General features: G+C 38.6%; 1 protein-coding gene across 1 annotated transcript; it reads right to left on the reverse strand.

Moving 5' to 3' along the window:
* LOC103998303 (AP-1 complex subunit gamma-2) lies at positions 1-27183 on the reverse strand. Its single transcript, XM_009419740.3, has 19 exons — positions 26959-27183; positions 25755-26057; positions 25498-25639; positions 22859-23032; positions 21170-21349; positions 13081-13235; positions 12041-12131; positions 11224-11387; positions 10463-10517; positions 7525-7647; positions 7344-7439; positions 6360-6487; positions 3987-4091; positions 3629-3906; positions 2192-2293; positions 2011-2097; positions 1760-1935; positions 957-1061; positions 1-412 (listed from the first exon to the last, which is right to left on the reverse strand). The coding sequence occupies exons 1-19, from the start codon at positions 26988-26990 to the stop codon at positions 317-319; spliced, it is 2592 nt and encodes an 863-aa protein (XP_009418015.2). The 5' UTR covers positions 26991-27183; the 3' UTR covers positions 1-316.

Below are 27183 nucleotides of genomic sequence, written 5' to 3' on the forward strand. Positions count from 1 at the left end.
TCAAGAACAGCATACGACGGTAAGTAGATAACTCTGACAAATATTTGTACAACCCCTATCTCAGGTTTCATTACAACCGCCTCCCTACCAGGGAGAGCGAACAAGTTCGGCACACATCTAATCCAAATGCATGGTGTAAAAGGGCCCAAGGGTACTGGAACTTGACACTGTTATTTAATTGCCAATGAACTATACAATACATTTGAATCAATGATCAAAATTTCCCTCTATTGTTTAAGAACATATAAAGAGATCGAGTAGGTAATGTTTCCCTTTGAAGCGAAGGTAAATTCTTGTGGCAAAGTAGTTTGAATACTCATAACCCAGGAGGGAAATTGTCGATTTGTCCTTGTTCTGATTTCTCTTGGTTGTTGACTTTGTATACCATCCTTACTCGCATCGCCAGGGCTTTCTGAGATGACAGAAGAAAACAAATTAACAATGACATATCCAGTTTTACATCAGAAAAGATCCCACCAAAATGTTGCTAAGAAAGTGATTCAGAACATCATTTGATCCTACCAATACATTGTTGACTGTTACTCTGACTTACCAAGTAGCAAAGTTTCAAACAAGAATTGCACAATGTTGATTATGATGCATTATGACATCAGAAGTTCAGAAAGCTAAATGAATCCAACAAATAATATACTTGGGTTCCTTTTTAGTTTCAGATCAACTTAAGTATATGCATGAATTATTTGAGTTCATAGGTTATAACAATTTATCTACATGTCACTTTGATTTATTCTTTTAGCTTTCAGGTTATCTATCACCTCATGTATCCTTAAATTTGAACATGAATATATCATGGTTCTCATGTTGACTTTGCAGCTTGCTTAATCTAGAATTACACCTTACATGAGTGATGTCATCGGAAAATTTAACTCTCATGAAGTATGGAACTAACAATGATCCACAATAAGAAAGCTTTACAACATCTGGATCTCATATACCTGTCCATGCTGGCTATTAGTAACAGTTAAAGTTTGTGTGATTGTCCCATTGCCACTGGCCGGAAGTTGATTGCTGCTGGCTGGGTCTAAATGTAACTGGACAAACTGCATAGTACATAAATGTCAGCTATCATGAATCTACAGTAAAAAATTGACAGTTCAGAAACTGCTAGCCCATCCATGTCCAATGAATATTATGAAAACCTACTAAAGGCAATTATAGATGAAAAGCACAAACATAACCAAAATTAAAACATTCATGAAATACAACTATAGCATAATATATGCAGTACTACATTATGTTCCTACATAGATCCAACGAAACTTAAACAAGCTTACCAAATTTTCACCTAATATGTGATTTCATATCTCAAATATTATTATACAGTGATCATTGTTATCCTTATATACAGAATGGTGAAAAGTTACATATTTCCATGTACATATCAGCAATGAACCTACCTGAAGAGTATAAGGATATATCATGACTAAGTGAGAGCAACACTATCCAAGCAAGTGGTATACCTTTAACAACATTTTTTTGTTAGCTCAAGAATTTCCAAATGACAACTGGTGAAAATCTTAGGTGAGAAAAAAAACAGATCTTAAGCGGGACAAGTGTTTTGTATAGAGAATTAACATGTCTAAGAATGTTTACTGTTTCAGACACCACCACAATGACACATCTGATAAATTATTGTTTGCAAGGAATGCATTTTTAAAATGAAAAGAAGGAAAAACCTAAAAGAAAGTAAACATGATAATGCTCCAAAAAGACACATCCAGTTAATATGTTGAAGTACCTTCGGGACAGCTGCTTGAAAAACAAAATCTGTATAAGCATCAGATGACAAATTCACAAATGTAGCATGGATTTTGTTAACATGTGGTTTTTCAGGCTGCTTTGTGAAGCTGAACATGATCTTCAAGGTGCTGCTCTCGAAAGCAGTGATAGATGGATAAACTGGAGTTTGAGACCCTGTTCAAGCACAAATGTAACCTCACCATAATTTTTACTGCTCTATCCACAACACTAATAATCAAGCAAATTTACCTGGAAGAGATCCATTTGATGGTAAACCATCCAACAAATCCATTACTTGGATGGTGGTAGGAACAGGCTTGGTTGTTGGTGCAAATCCTAAAATATAATATTATTTTAGAGCCTAAAAATATAAAGCTGAGGACAAATACCTCATATGATTCAGTATTTGAGAACTTAAGTCAACTGTTACCTTGGTTGGAGGAGACAACTTTAGGTGCTGTATCATTCTGAACAGGTGTTCCAATAGATAATAGATCCATAAGAATATCTGTACCCCCCGATGGAGCAATGCCTTGATATACAAGAAAAGCATCCAATCAATATTCCTCCAAATTAATCAAAATAATCAAAGTTGAAAGACACAAAAGGTACTTTTAATATGTAACTGGCATAAATGCATGCTAACAAACACATCACATATTTGTCAGAATATTTAAATATATCCTGATATATGGATTTTTTGATTGATTATCGATAAAAAAGATGAATAATTACATGTATCCACAATCTAACTTACTGTCAGAATGGTGTGTGCCAACCGGCATTCACCGGTCCGATCATACTCTGTTAACAAACTATACAACTGAGTATCACTTTGTATTCCACCATTGTATTATTTTTCATTGAAAAATGATGGTACAGTTCAATTCTCCAGTTGGCATCTTGTACCATACTAATTCAACAAGTTGCCAAAACTAATACTATGGATCAGTATTTAGCACCTTGCTTGCCTCATATAAAAAGTGTGTGATTACTTCAAGCTATGCCATATATAACATAATTGACATATACAGCATTGCAAACCTTTAACTAATAGTATTGCATTATTTAATCCATATCATATCGTACTTATCTGATATCTGTAACATCTTGTCTTCGTATTTATATCTATATCCATGCTTCAGTGTTCAACTGACTTGTCACAAAGAAATTATGTTAGCGAAGCAAAGACCATAGCTATTCACACTTTGCACCCAGATATATGTAACATAGAAAGAAGAGATTCTTGTTAGTCTCATGTCTGTTTAAGCCACAGGGTCTACATACTGAAGTGCTGGCAAATGGGAACTTTTGCCAACCACAGCCTCGATACTGAGGGGTCCAAAGGTCCCCACACCTGCCTTTGCAGCAAAAGCAAACGTTGCCACTTGATTCAATAATTTACAAGAAATATGAGTGATTCACAACTGTTACAAACTGCATAACACACTGTTTAGCACTGATCCCATGAGTCGCTGGTGGTTTTGGCCTTTGGCATTTAGCTATTATTGATGAATGTTGACTTTGGAATGCTTTTTTCAACATATGAAAGGTAGAAAATATACTAATTATATAGCATATACTTAGTATGGTAACTTCTCAAATTTGGTTGTTTGAAACTCTGAATTATTCTGTCGCTTGCAAAGGTGAACTTTACTGCTACTTAGAATTAAAAATATTGGACTGACATCTTCATCAACACATAACAAAAGACGATCAAATTAATTGATGCAAAGAACAACTCAAACTAATACATGCAATCGTAAATCAGATTATTTTATGCAAACACAAATAGGAACTCAACCTAAACATGTAAAAAATGTATATAGAAGTACGAATATTATATATGAAAGAAAAATATTAAAACCTGAGGATGGTGAGTTTGTCAAGCCAATGCCCAACAAATCATGCAGAAAATCATTAGAGGTTGAAGAAGGAACTGATGTATCATCAGCACTGAGATCAAGTAAATCAACCAAGGGAGCAGCAGGTGGTTTCGCGACACCATTTGGAAATTTAAGTGTAGTTGCAGTTGAAGATGGTTGGCTAGATTTATCAGCTACAATGTTTGCTTGTGAAGAGCTAGTTCTCTTCCCAATATAAGCCGACTCATCCAGAACAGGCATTCGTTCAACCAAAGAAGATCTGCATATGCATCAATTATTCTGAAAATTAAAGTATAAGATTTTATGTGAAATCGTACTTGTACTAAACTAATTGCTTACTTTATGTTTTGATGTCTCTGGATTATAGAGTTGAATTCAATTGCTCTTTGTTGCAATTCAAGTGCCACACTTCCTTTATGCACTGTAATAATCTCTTTTATCCTCCTGAACAATTGATTGAGAATAAGGTTAAGACCAGAAATCCTATAACATCATAATGTAGATACAACAACAACGAGTTGTTGCAGATAGATTCATTTCAATGATTAGGAGCATATAAAAAATTGTGAGAGGAAAGAGATATCCACTGACAACTAATCTTTTCCTGACTCAATGATACAGACAAAAAATTCCTTGAGTAGTGATACAGGTAAACACTATTGTTAATAGTTGGAGAAAACAAACAGACATGTAAAAAGCCTCACAAGATAAAATAGAACTTTGAGAATATGTAGCAAAGAATAATGGGATAGGAAAATTTAAAGATGTGCACTGACATTCAGAATAGAAGAGAGATTTTTTAGACTCAGAAACGAAACAAGCATAACAATACAAAATTATTTCTTTTAATTGGCATGTTTTTACATAGATATAATTTGTCATATTCAAGCAATTACTTCGTATGCATGATATATGTGACTGCATAAAACTAGACCAAGAACTGGAAGTCCAAAACAGTATGCATGAAACGTTATGACCAAACTTTTAAATTTTCCACCTGAGACTGTCTGACACATACAGCAGATGGACTTTCTTAGGTGTCTTGACAGGTGCAGAGAATTCCTCAAATATTCTGCTTAGTTTGGACTAAGAAAATGAGCTTAAAAAATAATACAGAATTCCTTAAAGATTCTGTTAGTTTGGACTTGAAAAATGAACTCCCAAACAAGGTATGCAATTTCATACCGTACCGGAGTTTCGACGTTTGTTCGGTACGGTACGAAACTGTATACCGAGCGATATACCGTTCGGTATATATATATATATATATATATATATATATATATTACAAAAGGCGACATCGCATTTTCCTTCTCCCACGCAGGGCGACGTCGCCGAGGTGACGCGACGTTGCCTCTTATATATATATATATATATATATATATATATATATATATATATATATATATATATATATATATATATATATATATATATATATATATATATATATATATATATATATATATATATATATCGTTCTGTTCGGTAACGGGCGATCCGTGTACCGGTAAACTGATGGACCGGTACGTACCAGGCGGTATTATTCGAAATTGCTCCCAAAATCACCAAAACTATTTCACTATTAGATCTCACGGCAGCAGTTTCAAACTTGGGTTTTTGCATATGTGTCATATTGATCTACAGTATCATCACATTGAGGATTCCGACCCACCGACTATAGAATAACGACAAACAGATATATGTTCTTATACAATCATTTGTTATGCATAATTGCTTAGATGACTCTTCACTTTCTGTTGCACGTTTCAATTCATATATATCGTTTTTACAGTCTTAAACCACGTAAATTATGTGAACTTCACCTTATTAAGTAGGAAAACCCATAAAATATGAGATTTTTAGGGTTTCAGATGGCCAAAACCCTAAAAAAGCATACCAAAGCCATGTCGACATATCGTGTGTTGGTGCAGTTGGCACATATCAGTCCCATACTGGTCCATCCACGGGCCAGTACGATCTGATATCCAAAATAGCAAACCATTGGTATAAAATATATTTTTTCCAAAAGAAAGTGATGATCCCTAACATCAAATAAAAAGACACTTAATTTACAAAAATGAAAATCAAGGAATAAAACAATTCACAAACATTGAAGTCTACAAAAGAGTTGTTTAATATTTTTTAGTTGACAAAGATATATGGGAATACATTTGACCACCCAGAACAGGCTGGATAATATAAGAAGTCCACCAAGGACTTTCAAGTGTGCTTTTGTAAACCAAACAACCAAAAATTGGGAATTTGTTACCCGAAAACAAATGTTTCTAAATGCATATGTAATTTAGTGGATTATATGCATTTTCACAAATAAGTTACAGGATGAACATGATTTCATTCTGAACAACCAGAAAAAGAAAAAGAGTAGGGGAAAAAAAAATCCATAACCTGATGAACTGATTGATGCAATGTTAAACTCATAAGAGAGTTATAATACGTATATACTTAACACAAAGCTACAGATATGTAAATAGGATCCACAGAATTCAAATGATTAGTTTGGAAATTTCTAGAAATAAGAAGGTTGTAAAGACCATCTAAATAAATAAAAAAAAGATGCAGGTGACCAATTCTGTAATGAAGCTGTTAAATCTACCAGATACCACAACATATATTCTGACTTGTAATGCACATAAAAGAACTCAAGCTTGTGAATGTGGCAAATGAAAATATACCAAATGAAGAACATACTCTGAGGTTGGTGGAAATCGCGATGAAAGCTTCAGGAGAGCAATCAAGGACATTGATCGGGTTGCAATATCTGATGAATAACGTGTTAAACAGGCCTCCAAAACATCCACAGCATCAGATTCTGTCACCTGCAATAATATATCAAGCAGTTGGTGCCTACACAAGGATTAGAAAGAAGGCAATATAGTAATGAAACTAAAAAGTAAATTCATTTTCTTGGGTGTTTGATCAACAAGGCAAGGGTGGATATTACCAAACAGAAGAATCTGCAGAGTCTATAGAAGATTAAAGATACCAAGGAACATGATGACAGTAAAAGAATAGTATATATATGTCAGGAGGAACCGTAGGCCCATTCACTATGCTGCATTCTAAATTGGCAATACCTATTCGCATAAGTCTGTGGCTAGAATATGCGCAAAGTGCTAACAAGCATCTAAACTTCAAATCAATTGCATCCTTGATTTTGAATGTAGAAACTACGAACCAAAATTTATCACACTTCATTATGTTGGCTATCCATGAAAAGGCTGACACAAAGAAATGCTAGTCATATTTGGGCAAATATTAGAACCTAAATGCAAATACACAGTTCTACTTATCAGACAACATTAGACCATTTCCCAACAAGAAACCTGATAGACTACTAGCTTAAAATTTGTGTAATGACTCTTTAAGTTAGAAAGTCAAATAATGATGGGACAGCTAGAACATTGAGAAAAGCAGCACATAAAAAATCCTCAATTACCTAACAGATGAAATGAAAACAAAAATATACAAGCACAAGCGAAAGACAAAATTGTGGAAGTTCAGAAATGCATCTCTAAGTTTGCTTGGCTCGAATAGGAGTGTCAATAACACCAACCATGTCTTAGAATAATGGAAGATAATAAATCAACAACTTGATAAATTACAAGCTAAGTAACAGGAGAAACATCATGGTTGTTAGTAAACAAAAAGGGAAAGGAAAAATTGTGCACTTACGGTCATTGGTTCCTCAACTTCCAACACCCCAACATTATTAACCAGCATCTCGCCATATTCTCCTATGCACCATACTGTTACTCGTACTAAACTTACCTGAAAACAAATTCATGACAACTATAAAAAATAAAAGACAAACCCAAATGTTATAAAGCCTCAACATCGACATAGTAGTCTTTACCTGTTCAGATGATGTTTGGAATGCCTTGTACAGTGACCTCACAGAATATCCTTGAAGATCAGGTGCATTACTTATTGCAACTATAAGAGCATGCCACGCATCATCTTTCACAAAATTCCCTCCCTAAGCATCACAACATTGACAACATTAAAGAAGATGCATTGTGATTAAGAAAAATAAAAAGGTTAAAGAAATAAATTCTTAGGTGGTAGAGAAAGAAATTAAACATCTATTAGACAAAAAAAGGCCTATAGTAGCGGTTGGCAAATAACTATAACAATTGAAATTATCCAACAAAATGCAAGAAGGAAATCCATCAGATTATGTTTAAACTTTATAAAGTTAAGCATTGTCAAAGAAATTATATATATATATATATATATATATATATATATATGCCAAATGCATGAAATTGAAATGCAGCCACTTGTCAGAGTCTTGTCTCTGATGTGATCAACTCCAATCCATAGTAAACAAGAACTGATTCCAAAAGGGTAGTCTATTTTGGTGGGTAGGTATTGCTTCCAAGCAAAATTACAGGTATAAGGAAGTAAATTATGCTATAAAAATACAAGCATAGTTAAGACGGGTACTAATTTCAGTACCAAGAAGGCTAGATCGTTGTCGTATAAGACATAATGTACCAGAAATTGCATGCATGACCTGACAGCAGCACACGTCAATTCCCCTCCTAAATATTGGCAAGGGACCAGTAACCCCACCCCAACAATATTGGACCTGAATGATAGATCTCTTCCCTGCCCATGCTAACACAACACTAACCCATGATTGGCATTTTACCATTAGACCTTAAACCTTGCTTGACATTGAAAACTCATGAGCTTTTCAAACATACAGCTATTACCTGACTATTTTTCTTTTCCTATAGGCAAGATGTGAAGTATAGGACACCAATATCACCTTAAGAAGCATAGTGATTTAGGGCTTTAATCATGCTTGCAGAGCAAGCACAAGCATCTTAGTTTGTACCTCATGCGATTACAGAGTGATGCTATTGAAACATGTAAATAGTAGCTCTCCTTACAAAGCCTCTTAGGGCTAGCGAGCAAGGGACATCCTGTTGCCAGAGTTCAATAACAGTGATTCCATACCCCAGTGATTTCAATAGGTGCTCGCCTAAGAGTTCGGGTGAGGCGAGGCGAGGCCTGAGCGCCTCGCTTCAAAGAGGCGCTGCCTGGGCGCTCGCCCAAGTCTAGGCGTCAGGCACTTCAGGCGAGTGCCCGGGTTAAACCAAGCGACCGAACCAGTGTTTTACATCTGGTTCGTTCTCCGGTGCTTTAGTTGGTTTAATCGAACCAACTAAATCACCGATATTAGCCTCCCAGCATCCCTCTCGCGACTTCCCCATCCCTAACCCATCAACTTAGGTTATAAGTTTGGCATAAAAACATTAGCAAGGCCTTATCATGGGAACCAAGAAGCATACTTAATCGAATAAATAGAATTTACCAAGCAACACTGAAACTCTTATTGTCAACAGCAAGCAAGCCAAGCTTAAATTAGATGGAGCGGTAGTTCACAAGGCAAACCAAACTTGCAAAGTTACACTTACTGATACAGCATGTTCAGACTATGGATAGGATTAATATCACCACAATAGTGCAAGATCAAAGCATTAAATTTATAAATTTGATAGTAGCATCGTGCACTAGTTTACCCTTTTTCTACAAAGAAACAAGTCAAATGCAATCAGTTATGATGGACAAGGTGGTTTTCAGAATAAGGTTCTTGATTAAGAGCACCTGAATTTAGATAATATGCGAATCATGAGACATGTTTAGGTCAATACAGCAGACAGATCAGAGACATGTTACACATTTCTGAACTTTCACATATCCTAAGAAATTTTGTATAGAATTTGGAAGTAAAACAAATGGTAATCTATGTTCTCGTCACTGAGGGACCATGGAAAGATAGATACATGCAGAATTCCCCCACAGTACAAAGATAGTCTTTACATTTCAGACCCATGACACCAAGGTTAAAAACGAAACCTTCACAGTGCATCATAACCAAATCTATGATTAAGTTAACCGGTTGATGAAAAATATATTAATATATATAAACCAACAATTTTCACCACATCATGACATTGGGTAATGATATATCACGTTGCAAGTTGGAAGAAGAAAAAGAGAGAAAAGATGATAAAGATTTACCTAAAAACAGTTTAATCAACATGTACAATTTAGATATGGTGCAAGGGTGATACCTCAATGAGTCCTCAATTGACAGTCAAGGGGTTCTACTGATGATAATCAAAGAGTAAATTAACAGTTTGTGGTCAAGCATTATAGGCCAAGTGGCTATTGGCTCACCACCGAGTTATTGGGCCAGTGAGCATATTGGCTTGAGTCACAGCAGCTGGTAACAGAGTGGACCAACTAACATGAGTTTTTCAAGAGCTACTACGGATGATGCAAGAGGCACATGTTAAACACGGAAACATTTATTGGATCATAGGTCTCATTTGCTGCTTATTAAGCAACGACTCCAGGCTCCTTGACAAGCATGTTGATCATTTGAGTTGGGAAGATTCTGAGATCTCGATTGGTCCCAAACTGAAAGTAAGGGGGAGATTATGATGTTCTGAAGAGAAGATGTAACAGCTGGTAACTAGGGTTTAAGCATGCTGCCCCATATGATTATGAACTCATTCCGCCAATTTATTGGACAAATGGGCCTATCAGATGGGATCATGACAGCAAGTGCAATGTATAATCACAAAGAAAAGCAAAAGACATCTTGCAATTCTGGAATAATGATGCTGGAATCTCAGCGTGCGATGAACTGTGTAACATTAAGAATGACGATTTAATAGAAACAATCCGGCAAAAATCAATCAACGAATAATAGTCAAACTTTTGCACCTTTATATAAAACAAAACAATTCAATGAACTACTATTCATCACATACCAGAGATAAAACCTTGAACATCTGATCAATATACCATTTCTTTTCTTGAGAAAACCTACAGAGGTAAGAAACATTAGTTGTCATTAGGACTTAAGACATGATATACTCCATAAGCTATTAATGTATTTGATGCCTGGTCACCAAAGATGCAAGACTTCTGAAAGCAATTTTGCCATAATAATATCCTACAAACCTAATCATAACTTGGTTAAAAAGATCTGCAAACATTATAACTTCAAATTGAACAGTTCATTTATGACACAGGCACACTAAGAAATATGCATTAGTCAAAGTAAGACATGGAAAAAGCATGCTTATGGATGAAAATACTGTAGAATTGGAGACAACATTAAAAAGATCTTATTTTGGAGAACAAGTGACCAAATTAAATTGATAAAAAACAGCAAAATGAAGACAACTTTGTAACCAGTGAAAAAAAAACTACTGAATTTCTAATGAATACAAAAGAAACTCAAAGGGCATAACTAGGCCAACAAATTCTATGGCTGAAATATTTCAAGATGGACCAACATCAACAGCTCCAAAATGATATGTGGTGCAATCACTATAGCTGAAGTATTTCATCATGCTCAACTAATACTCTTCTCAAGTCTCACCTGAAGCTCAAAGTGAAAACTTGAAACCAAGTCAAAGTTTGCCCATAATAAAAAAGAATTCACAATTGCATTTGAACTGATGCATGTAAATTTAGATGTTATTTTCATTTGTATGGTCAAAATCGAAGTCAATAATTCACTTACTTTTCAACAATCAAGCAAATTTTAGCAGTCAGATCTCCCTTGAAATCTTGATCACTCACTTCCAGATAGTCGATAAGTTCTTTTGTCAACGGCTTAGCGTTTGTGTCATTGACTAACAGAAAAACAAGTTCAAGAGCTCTCTTTCTAATTGAGGCATCAGAATCCTGAAAGTTGATGCAACAAGAGATAAATAAAGATGGGTAAGCATTATCAAAGAGCATTAGTTCCATCTACAGTGAACAGAAAAGACCAAATGTAATATGCAAGTTGCTTTCAAGACATAAATAAAGATGGAAGATAATGATGACTGCAAACTTAAGCGCCTGATTAGCAACAAAACCTATAGAGAACAAAATGGAAGCATGATAAGAAAACATAGTTAATACACTCAACCGAAAGCCATATCATACATATAAATCACAAATGACCAAATTGTTTAAGAGCTTTTTTTACTTCAGGAAGAAATACAGCACTAAATCAATAATCCAAATAGGCAGTCAATATAACTAATCTCCTTGTGAGAACATGGAACTGAAGAAACAAATTATAAAATGTCTTGTTCACAGTGGGGGGAATTACTCCTTTGAATGTACTAGAAGTGAGTTGTGAAATTTTGATGATGAAAATAACAAACTAGAAGCACACAAATAACGTTTACTATTGTTGCTGGATAAGGATTAACAAAACACAGAAAACATTCAAATTGTTTTATGATGCAGTCCTTACAGGGAAGCATCAACCCTAAACACCACCTCAACAATCTAATTTGGAAAAGGTACATTTCACTTCATAAAACATATATTTAACATAACAGTACCTTGACACATTCAAGAATTGTTGTTCTGTGCCTCTGCACTGCCTGAGAATCTACTGCAACAGCTTTCATAAGCATGTTCAGGGCAACATATCTGAACCAAAAACAAAAGAAAAAGATATCAACACAACAGTCTATAGTGGAGTTCAAAAACTATATTAGCAAAGGAGACAAAAGGAAAGACAAAATCTTGGTCTTCCTTATAGCCACATGCCCCGTACAGATCACCAGTTGGCATGGCACCCCGATTCTAGTGCCTAATATCAAACCCAATAGCATGGCCAAGTTGGACAGACAGTCATGCTCCAGAATGCAAGGTAGATGCTTTTGGAACTCCAAAATATGATAGAGTTGGCAACTCCTATTCTTTCCAAACTTGCCACAATATATCTCTAAGAACTCTATCATAAGCTTTTTATTAGTCAAAATTTAATCAAGTACTTTCAATAAAAGCTTCAATAATTTGGTCTTCCTAGTATAAAACCAAACTGGTTATCAAAAATGCACATCTCATGTAATGTTCATTTAGTATACAATATTATCGATTTGAGTTGGAAATTAATGACACCTGAGTAAAGGATCACCTTCCCTAATTACAAAGTTTAAACTATCACCACACTCATAAACTGCACCTTCCCTGTTGCTAGAAGTTGGGTAACTCACAGCAATGTATATTAGCCGCAAGCCAAACTAAAAATCTTTAAAACCTCTCAAATCATGCCTTAATCCACATGTACCTCTGGTGAGTAGGATTCACCCTTTTGAACGAGGGTACAAGCAAATTTAAGGAACCACGTAAACCAATACAATACATCTAATTTTAAGCACAAGCCATGTTTATCTCAATCCAAGGCTTCAAGATTAGCATGTGAATGAATGGAGGAAAGATGTATTTCATTCTTTTCAAGAACACCTGGTTAGTGTACATGAAAACTTTAATGAATAAATAATTAAAGCTAAGAAACTGTCACATCTAATATTACTCAAATTTGATAGAATATTACTAAAAGATAATATAATGATATACTGAAATAAAAATTGACCTGATGTTGTTGTCACGATTCGACAAAAATCTACCCAGGATATTGATTGCAAGCACACGCAGACCACTAGTAGCTTCTATACCCATTATAGTTTCAACACATTCATATAGAATAGCATTGCCAGCGTTTTTGTTTGATTCGGTTTTTGAAGCAACCTATAAAACAAAAATGCAGCACATATAAGAACTTCAAGACTTAATACACATCAAATATAACAGGTAATAATCAGCTATGATTTTGATAATTCATAATTCTTCATAGAACAAGTAACCACTTCCAGTCATGGATCATGGATTAATCAAAAGAACATAACTCGACCACTTTAGACAACTACAATCAATGAGCATGAGAAATTGAAGGATGGTTGATGAATATTGTTCAACATCAGAAATGACTTAGCTTATTCACAATTTCACATCACCATTCCAAACTAAAAAATCTTTGTTTTCTTTTTTTTGTGCAAGCCTTCCATTTTATTACCAAGATACCATGACCTTCGATCATCTAGATTACAAGAAAAACTCCGGAAATTGATACTAAATAACATGCCATATGTGAAAAGCAATTTAAATTCTACAAAAGAAAGGAAAAGCAGAAAGAACAACATTTGGAGAGCGACAATCATTTAGGACTCCATGAGGAAACAATCTAGACAAGGAACAAGATTTCATCGAGGAAAGGAGATCACATCCATCGTGCATTAATTTCTACACAATATTGCATGCTTACAAGTGTTTTCAAAAGGTGCTCGAAGCCTTGCCTAGGCACTCGGGCGAGGCGAGACTTGGGCGCCTCGTAACAGGTCTAGGTGAGGCGTTTAAAGGATGCGCCACTCGGTTGTGTGCCTGAGCCAAAGCGCTAGGCGACTCGGGCGTGCACCCAAACCAAACAAGTTCAATATTGGGCACTCAATTGGCTCAACCAAACGAACTCACAACTTCCCTCTCTCTCTCTCTCTCTCTCTCTCTCTCTCCCCAACAAAAAAAAATCGTAGCCCCATGCACCCGACCTAGTGAAAGGAAGCCAACGAAACCCTAGCTATCATTCGCTGCTTCGTCTGCCGTACTGTCACGAACTTAGCTGGTTTTGCCTAAGTCGTGTGGCACCCTTGCGTGTCCGTCCGCAAAGGTCAGCCTCCCCGAAGCCTCCCATTATCCCTTAGGACCACCAAAAGAGAGAACGGGTTAGAGAGAACGCCTCAATCGGGATCCACAAGCAAACATCTCCGAAAAACATTTCATAGACAATGCAAATTACAAACAGACTTTACAAGCTCTGAACAGTGGCACAACAAAGGGTAAAATGGTCCATTACAGACCGAAAATCTCTCGCATGTGTCTACATGACACAACTTTTATTTACAAGCCTAAAGAGGCCACCATTCCAACTAAAATGGGACTATTAAGCCTCGGCCGCCCCTTTACATGCTGTATAAGGCATGAATATGCCAAAAGACACGGACATACATAAGCATTACATCAAACACCTTGTTTAGAAGTTTGTCCGTGACATTCTCCCCCACTTATTCCTTCGACGTCCTCGTTGAAGCCTTTGTCGACACTGCAACTCCTCACCTTTGCTGAGTCTTCAATCTTCTGCTCCAGCTACAATGCGCCTTTTGGCTCCTTGCTGCTCTCCGCTGCTGTTTTTGAGTAGTCGAACGTTTGATCCGCCATGTTGCTTCAACTCACCAATAACTCTGACTCTGGTGTGGGGTTGGCTGAGTTGTGTTGATCCTTGTTGATTCCTACGGATCCCCCAAATGAAGGAAAAGACCATCCTTACTGCGCCAGTCTCTCAAATTCCTCATGTTGCTTGAACTGGGTGGATGCTTGTTGGAGCTTTAACGAGTATCGTCTCGCAAACTTCTGAAGTTTTGGGTCCTTCCTCCACAAAATTTGCTCATTGACTTTTCTTTCACTTAGTTGTCACATCCAAGTAGGTTCGCATCACTTCCGCTTTCGATTGGCATTTCGTTGGGAAATGAAGCGGACAATCTACTCTCAGTAACACTGATCACCATTGGTGAGGATTAGACAACTATTGTCTTCCATTATCTTCGAAGGGTCTTTGAACTTGTGCAGAGCTCCTCTGCTGGATAGATAAGAGAATTGGGGTACTCGGTTTCACCCATTCTCTTGAGAGTTGAGAAGGCAAAGGTTACTTGACTTCGCCCGCCTCCTCGAGGTTGTACTCCATGCATCGAGCTGGTTACTGGTCTTCGCCTGCTCTTTGCTCACACTTCTGAAGCACTTGAAGTGTTTGCACTCCTTGCGTTGAGTTAGCTACTGTGATTCACCTTCTCAATGCCATCGAATTTCTGGAATGCGAGAAGTTTTCACCCCGACTTGGAGTAATTCTCTTATAGGTTTGGTCGCCTCTGGGATTGTACCGTCTTCTCCATCAACCCTGCCGCCTACTCCACTGAGTAGCAAAGGTACAGCACCGCGTACTGCCTGCTTCGTTCCTTGGTTATGCACTCTTGCATGACCCGAAGTCCTTCACTTTCGGTTATCTTTATGAGAAGCACATTGACACCGGTCTTACGAAGTTCTTCGGCCTCTGCCCTTCAGCCTTGTCTCGGTACTTGGAGATTGCCTCTACATTCTCCACCTCCTCGGCCCCTTTCACGACCAAGCGCTCTCCCTCCATGAGAGCAAGGGATCAATGACTTTCACGGAAGTCCCGCCTCTGCGGTACCATGGCACTGCCATGCCCATGGCCCTACTATCCGTCGCCTCGCATCTGCATCCCTTTTCTTCACGATCAGTAGATATGTCTCCGTGGCACTCCTCTGAGTCCACCTCCATTCTAACTGATGCTTGATTTTGGGTAGCTAAGTCCCTCTGGACTCGTCGTCGCTTCCTCGCCCCTTTCGACCCCCTGCTTCAACACCTCTGTGTTCTCCAAGCAGTCCGTTTGGTCGATGGAAAGACAGACTGCAACTCCCATACATGGCCTCTGCTATCACGTTGTAGGGTTTGCACCGATTCTGTTCTCCTTAGCTTCCTTGGTAGCAACGTTCGTTTACTCGGCCTTGTCCTCTGACTTGCCGTGCTCCCTTAAGCGAATATGAGCTCTGGAGCAGTCCAACTCTCCAGCTGCTTTGATCATACCTCTGCATGATCCAGTCCCTCCCATGGAACTCACTGGTACTTGCATTCGAACTTTTCCCTTGGTGGAACCCAGTCCCCATATGCTGATGACCAAGGTTTTCATCCGATGCAAAATTCGATGCACGCACGGAAGACCCGCCTCTGCGGTACCATGGCCTTCACTCCTTGAATCCATAGCCCTTCTTGCCGTCGTGTTGTTCACCGAAGTGGAGCTTCCAGTAGCTCCCGATCATACCTCCATATGATCTAGTCCCTCCCGGGACTAAGTCATGTGTATCGCATTGCCACGAACTGTTCCACCACGATCCGCTGCACCATGTCGCCTCCTGGTGACATCTTCATTGCATTCTGATCCTTGTGGAATAAACTCGAATTGTGAACCCTCCATGTGTGGCCTCTGCCAATACATTGCAAGGTCTCCTCCACTTTCGATTTTGTTCGCTCCTTTGGCAATCGACCTTCATCCACCCACTCTTGGGTCATACTTAGATGAAGCACCGCTCTAGGACAGTCCGTCGCCTAGTAGCTCCCGAAGTCCACCGACTTCACTGTAATTTGTGCACCATTGTTTGGATCCTGGGCCTCTGCCCCTACCAGCACAATCTCCGCTGCACACCGCTTTCTTCATAGCAACTCGAATGGCAACACTGTGGCATATTCTTCAAGAGTACCCGCCTCTGCGTCCTCTTGCCCCGTGCTAAGGCCTTCTGTACCCAACTTCGCCTTCGCAAATTGAGTCGCCTTAGTTCCTCCATCAAATGCTTCTCCGAGATAAGGTGCATGTGCCCCGAAGCTCCCTTCGTCTTTGGCACCATGCAAGATGAGTCCGCTCCGTCAGAATGAAGGACCCATGGAACAACATGATCCTACTCTTGCCTCTGCAAGAGTTCATGTCCTTGACCTCTGTCTAAGGAAAGCACTGTGCCTCTGCTCCACGTTCCAACTTCTATGCTGGCTCCCTTCATACGGCTTGAGTACTTCGCCAAGTTACACCCAAGTTGCTCCGCTCCTCGTTTTTGCATTGAGTCGATGGTGGCCCTCGCGCCCACCATTCCACGGGTCAGCCCTCTCTTGAGTCCGATCTCCATATCGACTCCAAGTGTGCCTTCATTTAAGTTGCTTTGGGTCGCTCCCCCACTTGATCTCGCAATGCATCCACCAATGCATTCTCTCAAGCGAGATCATGCGACGACTCCTCGCCGCTTGCTCAGTCCATCGAGCTTCGTGGAGTTGTTGTTTGTTGAGGTACTCCTCCTCAACATGTGCGGTCCGTCGCACATGATTCTCCCTCTGGAGAGCCGGGACTTATCCCTCCTGGATAACTGTCCCATTGGAGCAACATCTCTCTTCGTTTCGGAGACCACCATCCCCTTGGACTACTCCGATCTGCTGAACAAACTATGCATTGTTCTGCCTCATGCAAACACACTTGCTAGATTGCGACTCCACGTCAATACAGCCCCCGCTGCACCACTCAAGGCCTAGCAACATGCTGAACTCGTTGCACACTTCAGCCTCCTACGGACGTATCCTTCACATGCCGAAAAGAAAGTTTCAATACTCCATGGCGCCGAGTTTCGATCGCCTTGGGATGGCCGCGAACATTCCATCGTCCGCATACAAGCCCATGCATGAGTACCAAATTCTTCGAGTTAGCAATTCCCCTCACCTCTGTGAGCTTTGCATAACTCTTTTGGTCGTTGAGCAACTCATTCCACCTTGCATGGTCTCATCCTTTACCAAGCGCCTCGCATGGCTTGGGCACCATCAAGTATAGTTGTCAACGTTGAGTCGTAGCTCAAACTCAACCATCCCAACCTTTGTACACTCCACATTCTTCCAAGCTTGCCTGTTCTCGTGGTGCCTCTTGCGCGAAGGGTTGGCCATTCCTCTGAATGCCAATCTCGGATGCCCGCTCCTCTGAGCGACTCCTTTTCCCTACATCTCCATGTCCGTTTTCCCCCAAACGGTTGCGCGAGTGCTGACTGCCCTCAACGCAGCCCCGCTAGGTCCCCCATGTTTGCATGCTAAGTGTTTCTATGAATGCTTGTCCCACTCTGATACCATCTGTCACGAACTTAGCTGGTTTTGCCTAAGTCGTGCGGCACCCTTGCGTGTCCGTCCGCAAAGGTCAGCCTCCTCGAAGCCTCCCATTGTCCCTTAGGACCACCAGAAGAGAGAACGGGTTAGAGAGAACGCCTCAATCGGGATCCACAAGCAAACATCTCCGAAAAACACTTCATAGACAATGCAAATTACAAACAGACTTTACAAGCTCTGAACAGTGGCACAACAAAGGGTAAAATGGTCCATTACAGACCGAAAATCTCTCGCACGTGTCTACATGACACAACCTTTATTTACAAGCCTAAAGAGGCCACCATCCCAACTAAAATGGGACTATTAAGCCTTCGGCCGCCCCTTTACATGCTGTACAAGGCATGAATATGCCAAAAGACACGGACATACATAAGCATTACATCAAACACCTTGTTTAGAAGTTTGTCCGTGACAGTACGCCACCAAAGCGCCTACCTCTTCCTCCCTACATTGTTGGACCATGCACCTCCTCCATCCTATCCTACTAGACCACAAGCTTCCTTCGACTTACACTGTCGTCTGCAACAATGGTGAATAACTTCCTCTTGTGGCAAAAGCAATCCTTTGGCGATTGATAAGCAGCTTCCTTACACACAACGGCCCTCCGATAATGTCTTCTTCTCATAGTAACTTTCTTTTTCTCCTTGCCATGACACTCTCCCTCTTTCTCTTTCCCCTCCTCCACTATCGTCATTGCCATCCTCGTCGAGCCTCCTCCGACCCCGACAACCCCCCCTCCCTACTACTTGATTCCTCCTTCCTCTTCTTCTCTTTGCTACTTGCCCCTCGCCTTCCCTCTTGTTGTCCCCTCCCTCCTCATTGTTGCCTCCCACCCCTCCCTCCTCTTCCTCCTCCTCCTCCATAGCAGCTCTCCTCACAACCAATAGTCATCGAGCTTCCCCTCTCCCTCCTCCTCCAACCCCTTGTTCTCCTCCTGCCTAATTCCTCCTCCCTCTTCAACTTCTCTTTACTTCTTCCCGCTCTCCTTTCCTCTCGTTGTCCCCTCCCTCTTTCTCCTCCACCGTCGCCCCTCCTCCTCCCTCCTCCCTAATAGCTCCCCACCTAATCAATAGCCACCTCAGACCCTATCAATCTCCTCCTACCTAATTCCTCCTCTCTCCACCTCAGACCCTATCAATCTCCTACCCTATCAGTGATTTCAAAAGGCGCTTGGCGCTCGCCTAGGTGTTCGGGCAAGGCAAGGCGCCGCCTGGGCGCTCGCCCAAGCCCAGACATCAGGCGCTTCAAGCGAGCGCCCAGGTTAAATCAGACGATCGAACCAGCATGTTAGGTTTGATTCGATCGCATTTGCGTTAGTTGGTTCAATCGAACCAACTAAAGCACCGATATCAACATCTCTCCGTTGCCTCTCGTGACTTCCCCAACCCTAGCCCGACTCCTACCACCGACATTTTCTTTCTGTTGTCGTTGCCTCTCTCCGCTACCGCTATCACTGTCGCTACTCTCCGCCGTTGCTGCTCTCCGCTTTGCCTCTCTGTTGCCGCTGTCGCTGCTCGTCGTTGCCGCTGTCGCTACCGCAACCACTATCACTACTCGCTGCTGCCACTATCGCTGCTCACCGCTGCCGCTGCTCTCAATCAGCAGCCTCGATCTCTTCTCTTCTCACACTCGACTCAGTATACTGTTAACACTAATAGTATACTATAAACAGTAACTTTTATTTATTAGACTAATAATATATTATTTCGATTTTAATACTACTAACTTTATTTATTATTTTGAATTTTAAGACTTTTGTTAGTGTGATATTGTGACTTTATACTTAAGGTTTTCTTAATTTAATATCATATTTTTATTTAAATAATTATATTTATTATTTATATAATATATTTTTTATATTTTAGCGACTTGCTTCGCTCGAGCAAGCACCTAGGCGAGCAACTAACGCCTCGGGCATTTTAGAACCTTGGCGCATTTTAGCGCCTAGCGCTTTTTAAATCACTGATATATATATATATATATATATATATATATATATATATATATATAATGTTTTAACATTTGAGAATGCCTCACTGTACTCGCCTCAAGCGTTTTGGCACCTTGGTGCTTTTTAGTGCCTAACGTTTTTCAAAACATTGATGCTTACCACATGCCTACACAAATACCAACATTTTTTCTTGTGCCAAAATGTCAATCTTTGGTTAAATGCATAATTTTAGGTGACTAGATTTGATATGTTAAATTTGTAGAATTTCAAGTCACTTCCTATGCCTTTCAGATTTTGTAAACTACATCAAACTCAGAATTGCTTTAAGTTTTAGTTTCTGATCATAAACAAATAAAATGATGAAACCACGACCGGGGTCCTTGTTTAAAGCTTCAACTGCCCATTCCACTCAATTTTACTTAACCGAATTTGATCTGAAAGGGAAACATGAAAAGGATGACAGGGCAAGCAAAAGATCTTGAATGTTGCAACTTGGAAAACATACGTCTTTTCCATTAGTTCTCCATAACATATTTTGAATATTAAGAAATTACCTAAGAACTATTGCAAATAAGAAGAACAAGAACTAAAGCTCATTTTCAATCTGAAAATTGTTTCCCAAGACTTTTCTCATTATCATACAGAAGTAACTTGTGGAAAACCCATCATATTCATATACAAGAATAAGTACGTGCAAATATGCCACTGTATGTACAGATCTATCTCAGATCACACATAAACTTTGGATATGCACCTAGATATAACATATTTGGATAAGCATATATGTCTGGATTTATATTCCTAGCAGGTTTCATTATACAAGGCCTTGTATGCATACGATTATAATACACATCTCAGGAACCACATAGAAGCAAGGATCTTCAAAATTCAGAACATGTTGAGAATAAAGAGGGAAACTTACCTGAGCAAGGATGTCATTTATATATTCACTGGTATCCGAATCTCCTTGACCTAACATTCGCATCAGCCTAAGCAGTCGAATGTGTAAGAAAGGATCTGTAATCCCAGCAATGTCATACTCAGGTGCATATGGACTGTTTGAGACATCCCTCAATATTCGAACCAATCCCTCTGTGCAGTTCTATAATTAAGATGGAAACTAATTTACAGTATGAACTGTATTTAACTATGAGCCTAACAGTTGCAAGCAAGCTGAATCCAGCAAAAGCATCAACCAAAAGAAGTATATAGCATAATGTAAATTTTGGAAAAAAAACAATAAAATTCAGCTGAAGCAGATAAAAAGAGGTTCCATTACTCAATATTTGCAAAATGAAGACATTTAAGTTTTCACACCATATATAGAAACTCTGAAGGACAAATATTGTTGAAATGTGGTATGCTATCATAAATAAGAAACTTGAGAACAGAAAACCAATTATAAGATAATCTTTTCCCAACTCATATTTTCAGAATCTAGTATTGTTTATCAATTTAGGTTCCAGAAACCTAAGTTGACCATTTACTTTATGCAAATAAACTGTTGGATGTCTTTAAATATTTTTTTTCTTAGTTTTAAACAAAAGTAAAATTAATGGATGACAGAACAGAATGATAAAATGTAGGATATCCATGTCAATAAGGTGGACATTGATGAATAAACCTTATCGCCAACTGTTTATCATAACTTCTTACAACCTGGTACCCCTAAAAATTACTGAAAAACAAGAGGTGAAAGCTGTACTTATTCTTATTTTGAGGGGAGATCATGAAGAAACATAGGCAGGTTAGCTTTTGCCTAGAGCTGTTGGTAAAGGCTACAAGTGTTGAGCTTGAATTAAATTACAAAATCTTACGAGTCATATATTTTATGTACGAATAATGCCTAGAAATCATACACTTAGGCATTTAGTAGATTAGGAGTTTGTGCTTATGATATGATCATTTCTACTTTTAAACTAATTATTCTGAATGTTATAGTCTGTGCTTAATATGCAATCATTTGAACATGGGGATCTGGTTGCTAGGTAGGACATCCAAGTCAAATCCAAGCTTAATAGTAAGATGAAATTTGCATAAAGAGGATCTACGTCGGGCATCCAAAAACCTTAAGATAGCTAGACATCAGAAAATATTACATTTGCAAGTCTCATAGTATCTACATTATGTTTCTTAGATCCAAAAAATTATGTGTTCTTGAGTGCAGAACTTAGATGACAAGTATAAAATTTTGCCCATATTTATTTCTATACAAGCACTAACTATGAATATAAGTGGAAGTTCATGTTAGCAAGCCTATTCATGCTAATGATATGATACATCAATTCATTGTTGACTTGGCAAAAAGCCCATGCCAATGGGCCCTCGCTGAGGTATGTGTTGTGCTGGCATTTCACGGCAATACACTGTGAATCTTAAAACATTGTATCAAACCAATTAAACAAGGAAGAACCTAACTACGTTATCAAGTATATCCTTAATGACTGCTAATAGCTTTACAAATTTCAATATGCTAGATACTTAAAATGATCGACTAAAAGAAAATTGAAAAATGCATTATAAGAACTTGAGCAAAGGATCAGATAGAAACACATCTATATCATTGGCACAGCTAAAATCTACTATTAATGTATGTCCATGACCAGGGTACCTTCCTCAAATAGTTGCTGGCATCCACACTGACTTTACATAGATCTGTACAAAGCTGAACTCCAGCTATTAAAACTCCATGGTGCTTTTCCTTCAACAAAGAAGCTGCAGGACTCAAAAAGTTTTCTGCCAAGTCTGGAACTTTTCTTATAATCCTGATAGAGCATAAGGCAGCCTAGAACCAGAAATCAGATTCACTTCAGCAAGATTGCACGATACTTTTAAAATATAAATAAAATTACACAAAGGCTATTGCATCTATTTAAACTATACATGGAATCTCTAAACACATACAAATGACATCCAACTCTAGGAAAAAACAGTTGAGACTGTTTCTATCTAAATGAACCTTAAGAAACTTACAATAAGAAGAAATGAAGTCTTCCGATTAACAGCAAAATAGTGCAGATAAAGCTAAACCACAAAATAAAATTGATGCAGTATACAAAAACTAGAAAACCTTTCTTTTCTTTTTGAACGTGTATGATGGAGGAAAAGGTTGATTTACCCCCTGTTTTCACAGATCACATACAGTCTCCCAGGATCTCATAGAATTAAAAGAAAAAAAAAGTGTGTAACAGATGTTCATATTCAAAGGGTTAGACTTGGAAACATGATAAGGTAGTACCTTTGTGACCTAAGTGATCAGGGCATGAATAATAGAAGAAACACCACCTATACTTGCAGGGATACAGCTGCATACATTAACCCTTCCGAAACCCCATGTTGGCGTGAGTCACATGCACCAACTCACCCTTTTTAGATGTTCATCTTAGCTCTTCAAGATCCATTCAATTTCAATTAAATTTTATTTGACTTTAATCTCCAATCAAAATTTCAGCTTCTTTTCTCTTTGAGATACAAGTGTCATAGCCTACATAGTTGAAATGTCCATCTAAACACAACAAAAGATAATAACAATCAGATCAAATTCTATTTTGGTTTTTGTTCAATTTCAGCATCAACTTATTGTTAGTTTGAGGTACTCCTCGGGATCCACATGCACATTTATTCTCAATCTATGTCCAACTTCAAATTCAAATCTAGATGTCCTGTTAAGTTGACCTGCCAGACAGAACACGCTTGTATTTAGATAGCTTGGAGCTTCATTTTGGACTGTAAAAAGATGATCAGGGATAAAAGGGGACAGGAAAAAGGAATCAGGGATTGCTAAAATTTCAGCAATAATAAGTTTCATGCAGATTGGATCATTAAAATATAAATATTCAGAAAACATTAATATTGTAACCGAAACACAACCTATGGATTGCAGCTCCAATTGATGATATATATATAATACCCACTAATTAGTTGCTGTATGTTTTACAATTACATTTAAGTCATATGATGGAAATAAAGCATAAAAATCAATTCTATTTCAGAGACTGATCAGCAGAAATTATGTAGACAACACAAATAAAAGAATAAAATGCTGGTGGCTTTAAAATACTATAGAACAAAATAAAGACACAAAGATGGACTAGAATAAAGGAAAAAAGAGAAGAGGTACATGATGTTCATCTCATATCCAACATGGCTAACACACAAAGAAGATAATCTAGTGTCATCTTGTAAGAAGAACAAAGGCAATGGGAAAGGGAGATTGGGCATATTCTCAAAGATCTTTTAGATCATAATTAGGAACTACTGATTCAGCTAAATACAACAATAGTCCTCCCTTTGGGATACAAATCTGATAGAGAATAGGATACAAGTGAGAAAAATTGGTTTTAATATGAACAAGATTCCCGAATCAATGCTTTCTTAAGTGCATGGATTTTAAAGTGGAAATCTTAAGTTGACTTAAACAATGATTGCAATTTCATACCATGTTACTGTATCGATGCCTAGAGGCCCAATATGTACCGACCAGTATCAATTTACCGGAAATTGAAAATTAGAAAAGAAGGCAGTGAAGGAGGAGGGAAGGAGGAGATGGAGAGGTGGTGTTGCAAGAAGGAGAGGATGGAAGGAGGTGGCAGAGGAGGAGGAGAGGTGGTGGCATAGAAGGAGGGTGGGAGAGAAGGAGGGAAAGAGGAGAAAAGGCAATGCAAAGGAGGGGGAGAAAAGGAGATGGCGGAGGAGAATGAGGAGGAGAAGGAGAAGAAGAATAATCAAAGCTCAAGAATTTCAATATTAACTACTAGACCTGCAATAACAAACTCGTCAAAGCTCAAGAATTTCAATATTAATTATAATATCGAATATAAGATATAAGAGAAAAGGATATTTAGCACAAAAGTTGATGGTGCTTCAACAGACATGGACTTTTGCAAAATATTTATTGATAGTTTTCTCTTGTTATATCTAACAACGAAATGTAAGCAAGAAGCACAGGACTCAAGGGTCTCTTTAGGACATTCACCTAGAAGTTAGCACGCTTTCCATACATCTTAAAAGGAATTCATATATGCACCAGAGTACATGCAAACAGCCAAACACGAAAGATTTGAGCAGCATCCTTTGCTGTGGTAAAGGTTGTCATACTTGAAAACAAAGAAGAATAAACCAAAAGGCAGATTACACTTCCAAACACTACCTCCAGGAAACTTCAAGGTTATGAAAATTGGTTCTTGCAATGAGATAGTGTCACATCAAGAAGCTCTGAAATGAGGAATTCTTCAAACAACAAAAAAGTACCTTCTTTTTTATGTTTGGATCTCTAGTTAGGAGTAATCTTTCTACTTCTGGTGTTAAATCCCTTGCCATTTCTGCAGAACATATATTTCCTAAAGCGCAAAGTGCTAGACCCACAATATACTGATTTGAGTGATTGAGATCTCTGCATATGTAAAAGATATCCAAAATAAGAATAAGAATCTCTATTTGACCAGAATATTAGTCCAGAAAACAAAGTAATGTTTACAGAATAATAGACAGATGAAGTCGATGCATACTGTTTCAAGGAATTTGTAACCAGCATAAGAACTTCCTGTCTTTCATCAAGAAGAAGCATAAGGCCCAGATAGCCAATTCGTTTCTCAGGAAATCCAGAAGCAGCTATCAGTTTGAGACATTCCATTTGACCAAAATGAGTAGGATAACCAAGCATGTGAATAAACATGAGTTTTGCAATGTTACGATGCCTATAATCTTGATCATTTTCACTGATTGCAGAACGGATTGCTGCACATTCTTTTCTCACGACAGCACGTTCTTCTGCAGCAGTTTTGCAGGCACGGATAGCCCTAATCATATCCCTGAAATTAAAGGTTAGTAAGAAACGTTAAATTTGACCAAATTCAGAGGAAATCTGAAGATTTACTCTTTTGTGACTTTGAAGAAATCCATGGCATAGTCATGTCAAAACACTAAAATGGACCAGTCTATACCCTATGCTTGACATTGCATTGGACTCCGAATTGGGAATTAGTCTTATAGTTGAAGTTTGCAAAATCAAGTAATGCTTAGTAAAGCTGTGTTACATAATATTCATTTGTATTCCAGATATCAATTTGACAATGCGGCGAATTATAAGACTCCAACATACTTACAGGTGATTTTTAATCTAGCACCAAGTAAAGACAATGGAATCAAATGTTTAACGTATATATTCATTTTGTACCACAAACCATTCTATATTTAAGCTTTTTAACTCCACCCGCATGGCAGAACCCAAGACTATGGTAATAATTAGAATGAAAAAATGCATGTTCTTGAATTCTGTAACATAGATGCACAAATTTATGGCATTGCAATCACGCCTCACCTAGTTTTGTACGATTCTCTCCCACAGAATCACCCATTCAAATACAATAATGGCGATCCTGGACCGACAACCCTTTGTGTAATTGAAGGGTGCATATGATCCAATTTAAGGGTCACAATCAAGGACGTCAAAAGTAGAAAAATTCACCAACTTATTACGACGTAGGTCAATACTCCTTTCCACCAAAGATCCGCACCAAAGGCGAATCCGATCAACTGGGAGCCCTACCCGACTCTTCGTGCTAAAAGAACGAAACCGAGCTGATCCAGGCAAAGGGCGTCCCATTGAGGACGAAAAGATTGGGTCGGGACGAAGCAGATACAAGAAGAAGGGCACCGACGCAAGAATTGGGGTTTGATCTACGCATCCGGCGAGAAAGGTATGCAACTTACCTCAACCGCGTCCCCGACGAGAAAGGGTTCATGGCTAAGGCCGCGGCGAGGTCCTCTAGGGCTCGACCTTCAGCTCCGGAACGCGCAAGAGAAGCTAGATCTCCGATAGGTGAAGAAGCGAGGGCAAAGATCGAGATCTGGGCGAGGGAATCTCGATCCGAAGCGGAACGGAGACCGAGAGGAGAAATGGGGGATTGGATCCGAGCCAGCGTGCGATTTTATTAT

This window comes from Musa acuminata, chromosome BXJ1-9 (genome assembly GCF_036884655.1).
Source record: "Musa acuminata AAA Group cultivar baxijiao chromosome BXJ1-9, Cavendish_Baxijiao_AAA, whole genome shotgun sequence".
Lineage (NCBI taxonomy): Eukaryota > Viridiplantae > Streptophyta > Magnoliopsida > Zingiberales > Musaceae > Musa > Musa acuminata.

Coding starts and splice junctions, on each gene's coding strand:
- LOC103998303 (XM_009419740.3), bottom strand. CDS start 26,990: ATGAACCCTTTCTCGTCGGGGACGCGGTTGAG. Junction 25,640..25,754: donor GTTACAAATTCCTTGAAACA/GTATGCATCGAC, acceptor TTACATATGCAG/AGATCTCAATCACTCAAATC. Junction 2,098..2,191: donor AGTTGTCTCCTCCAACCAAG/GTAACAGTTGAC, acceptor ATTATATTTTAG/GATTTGCACCAACAACCAAG.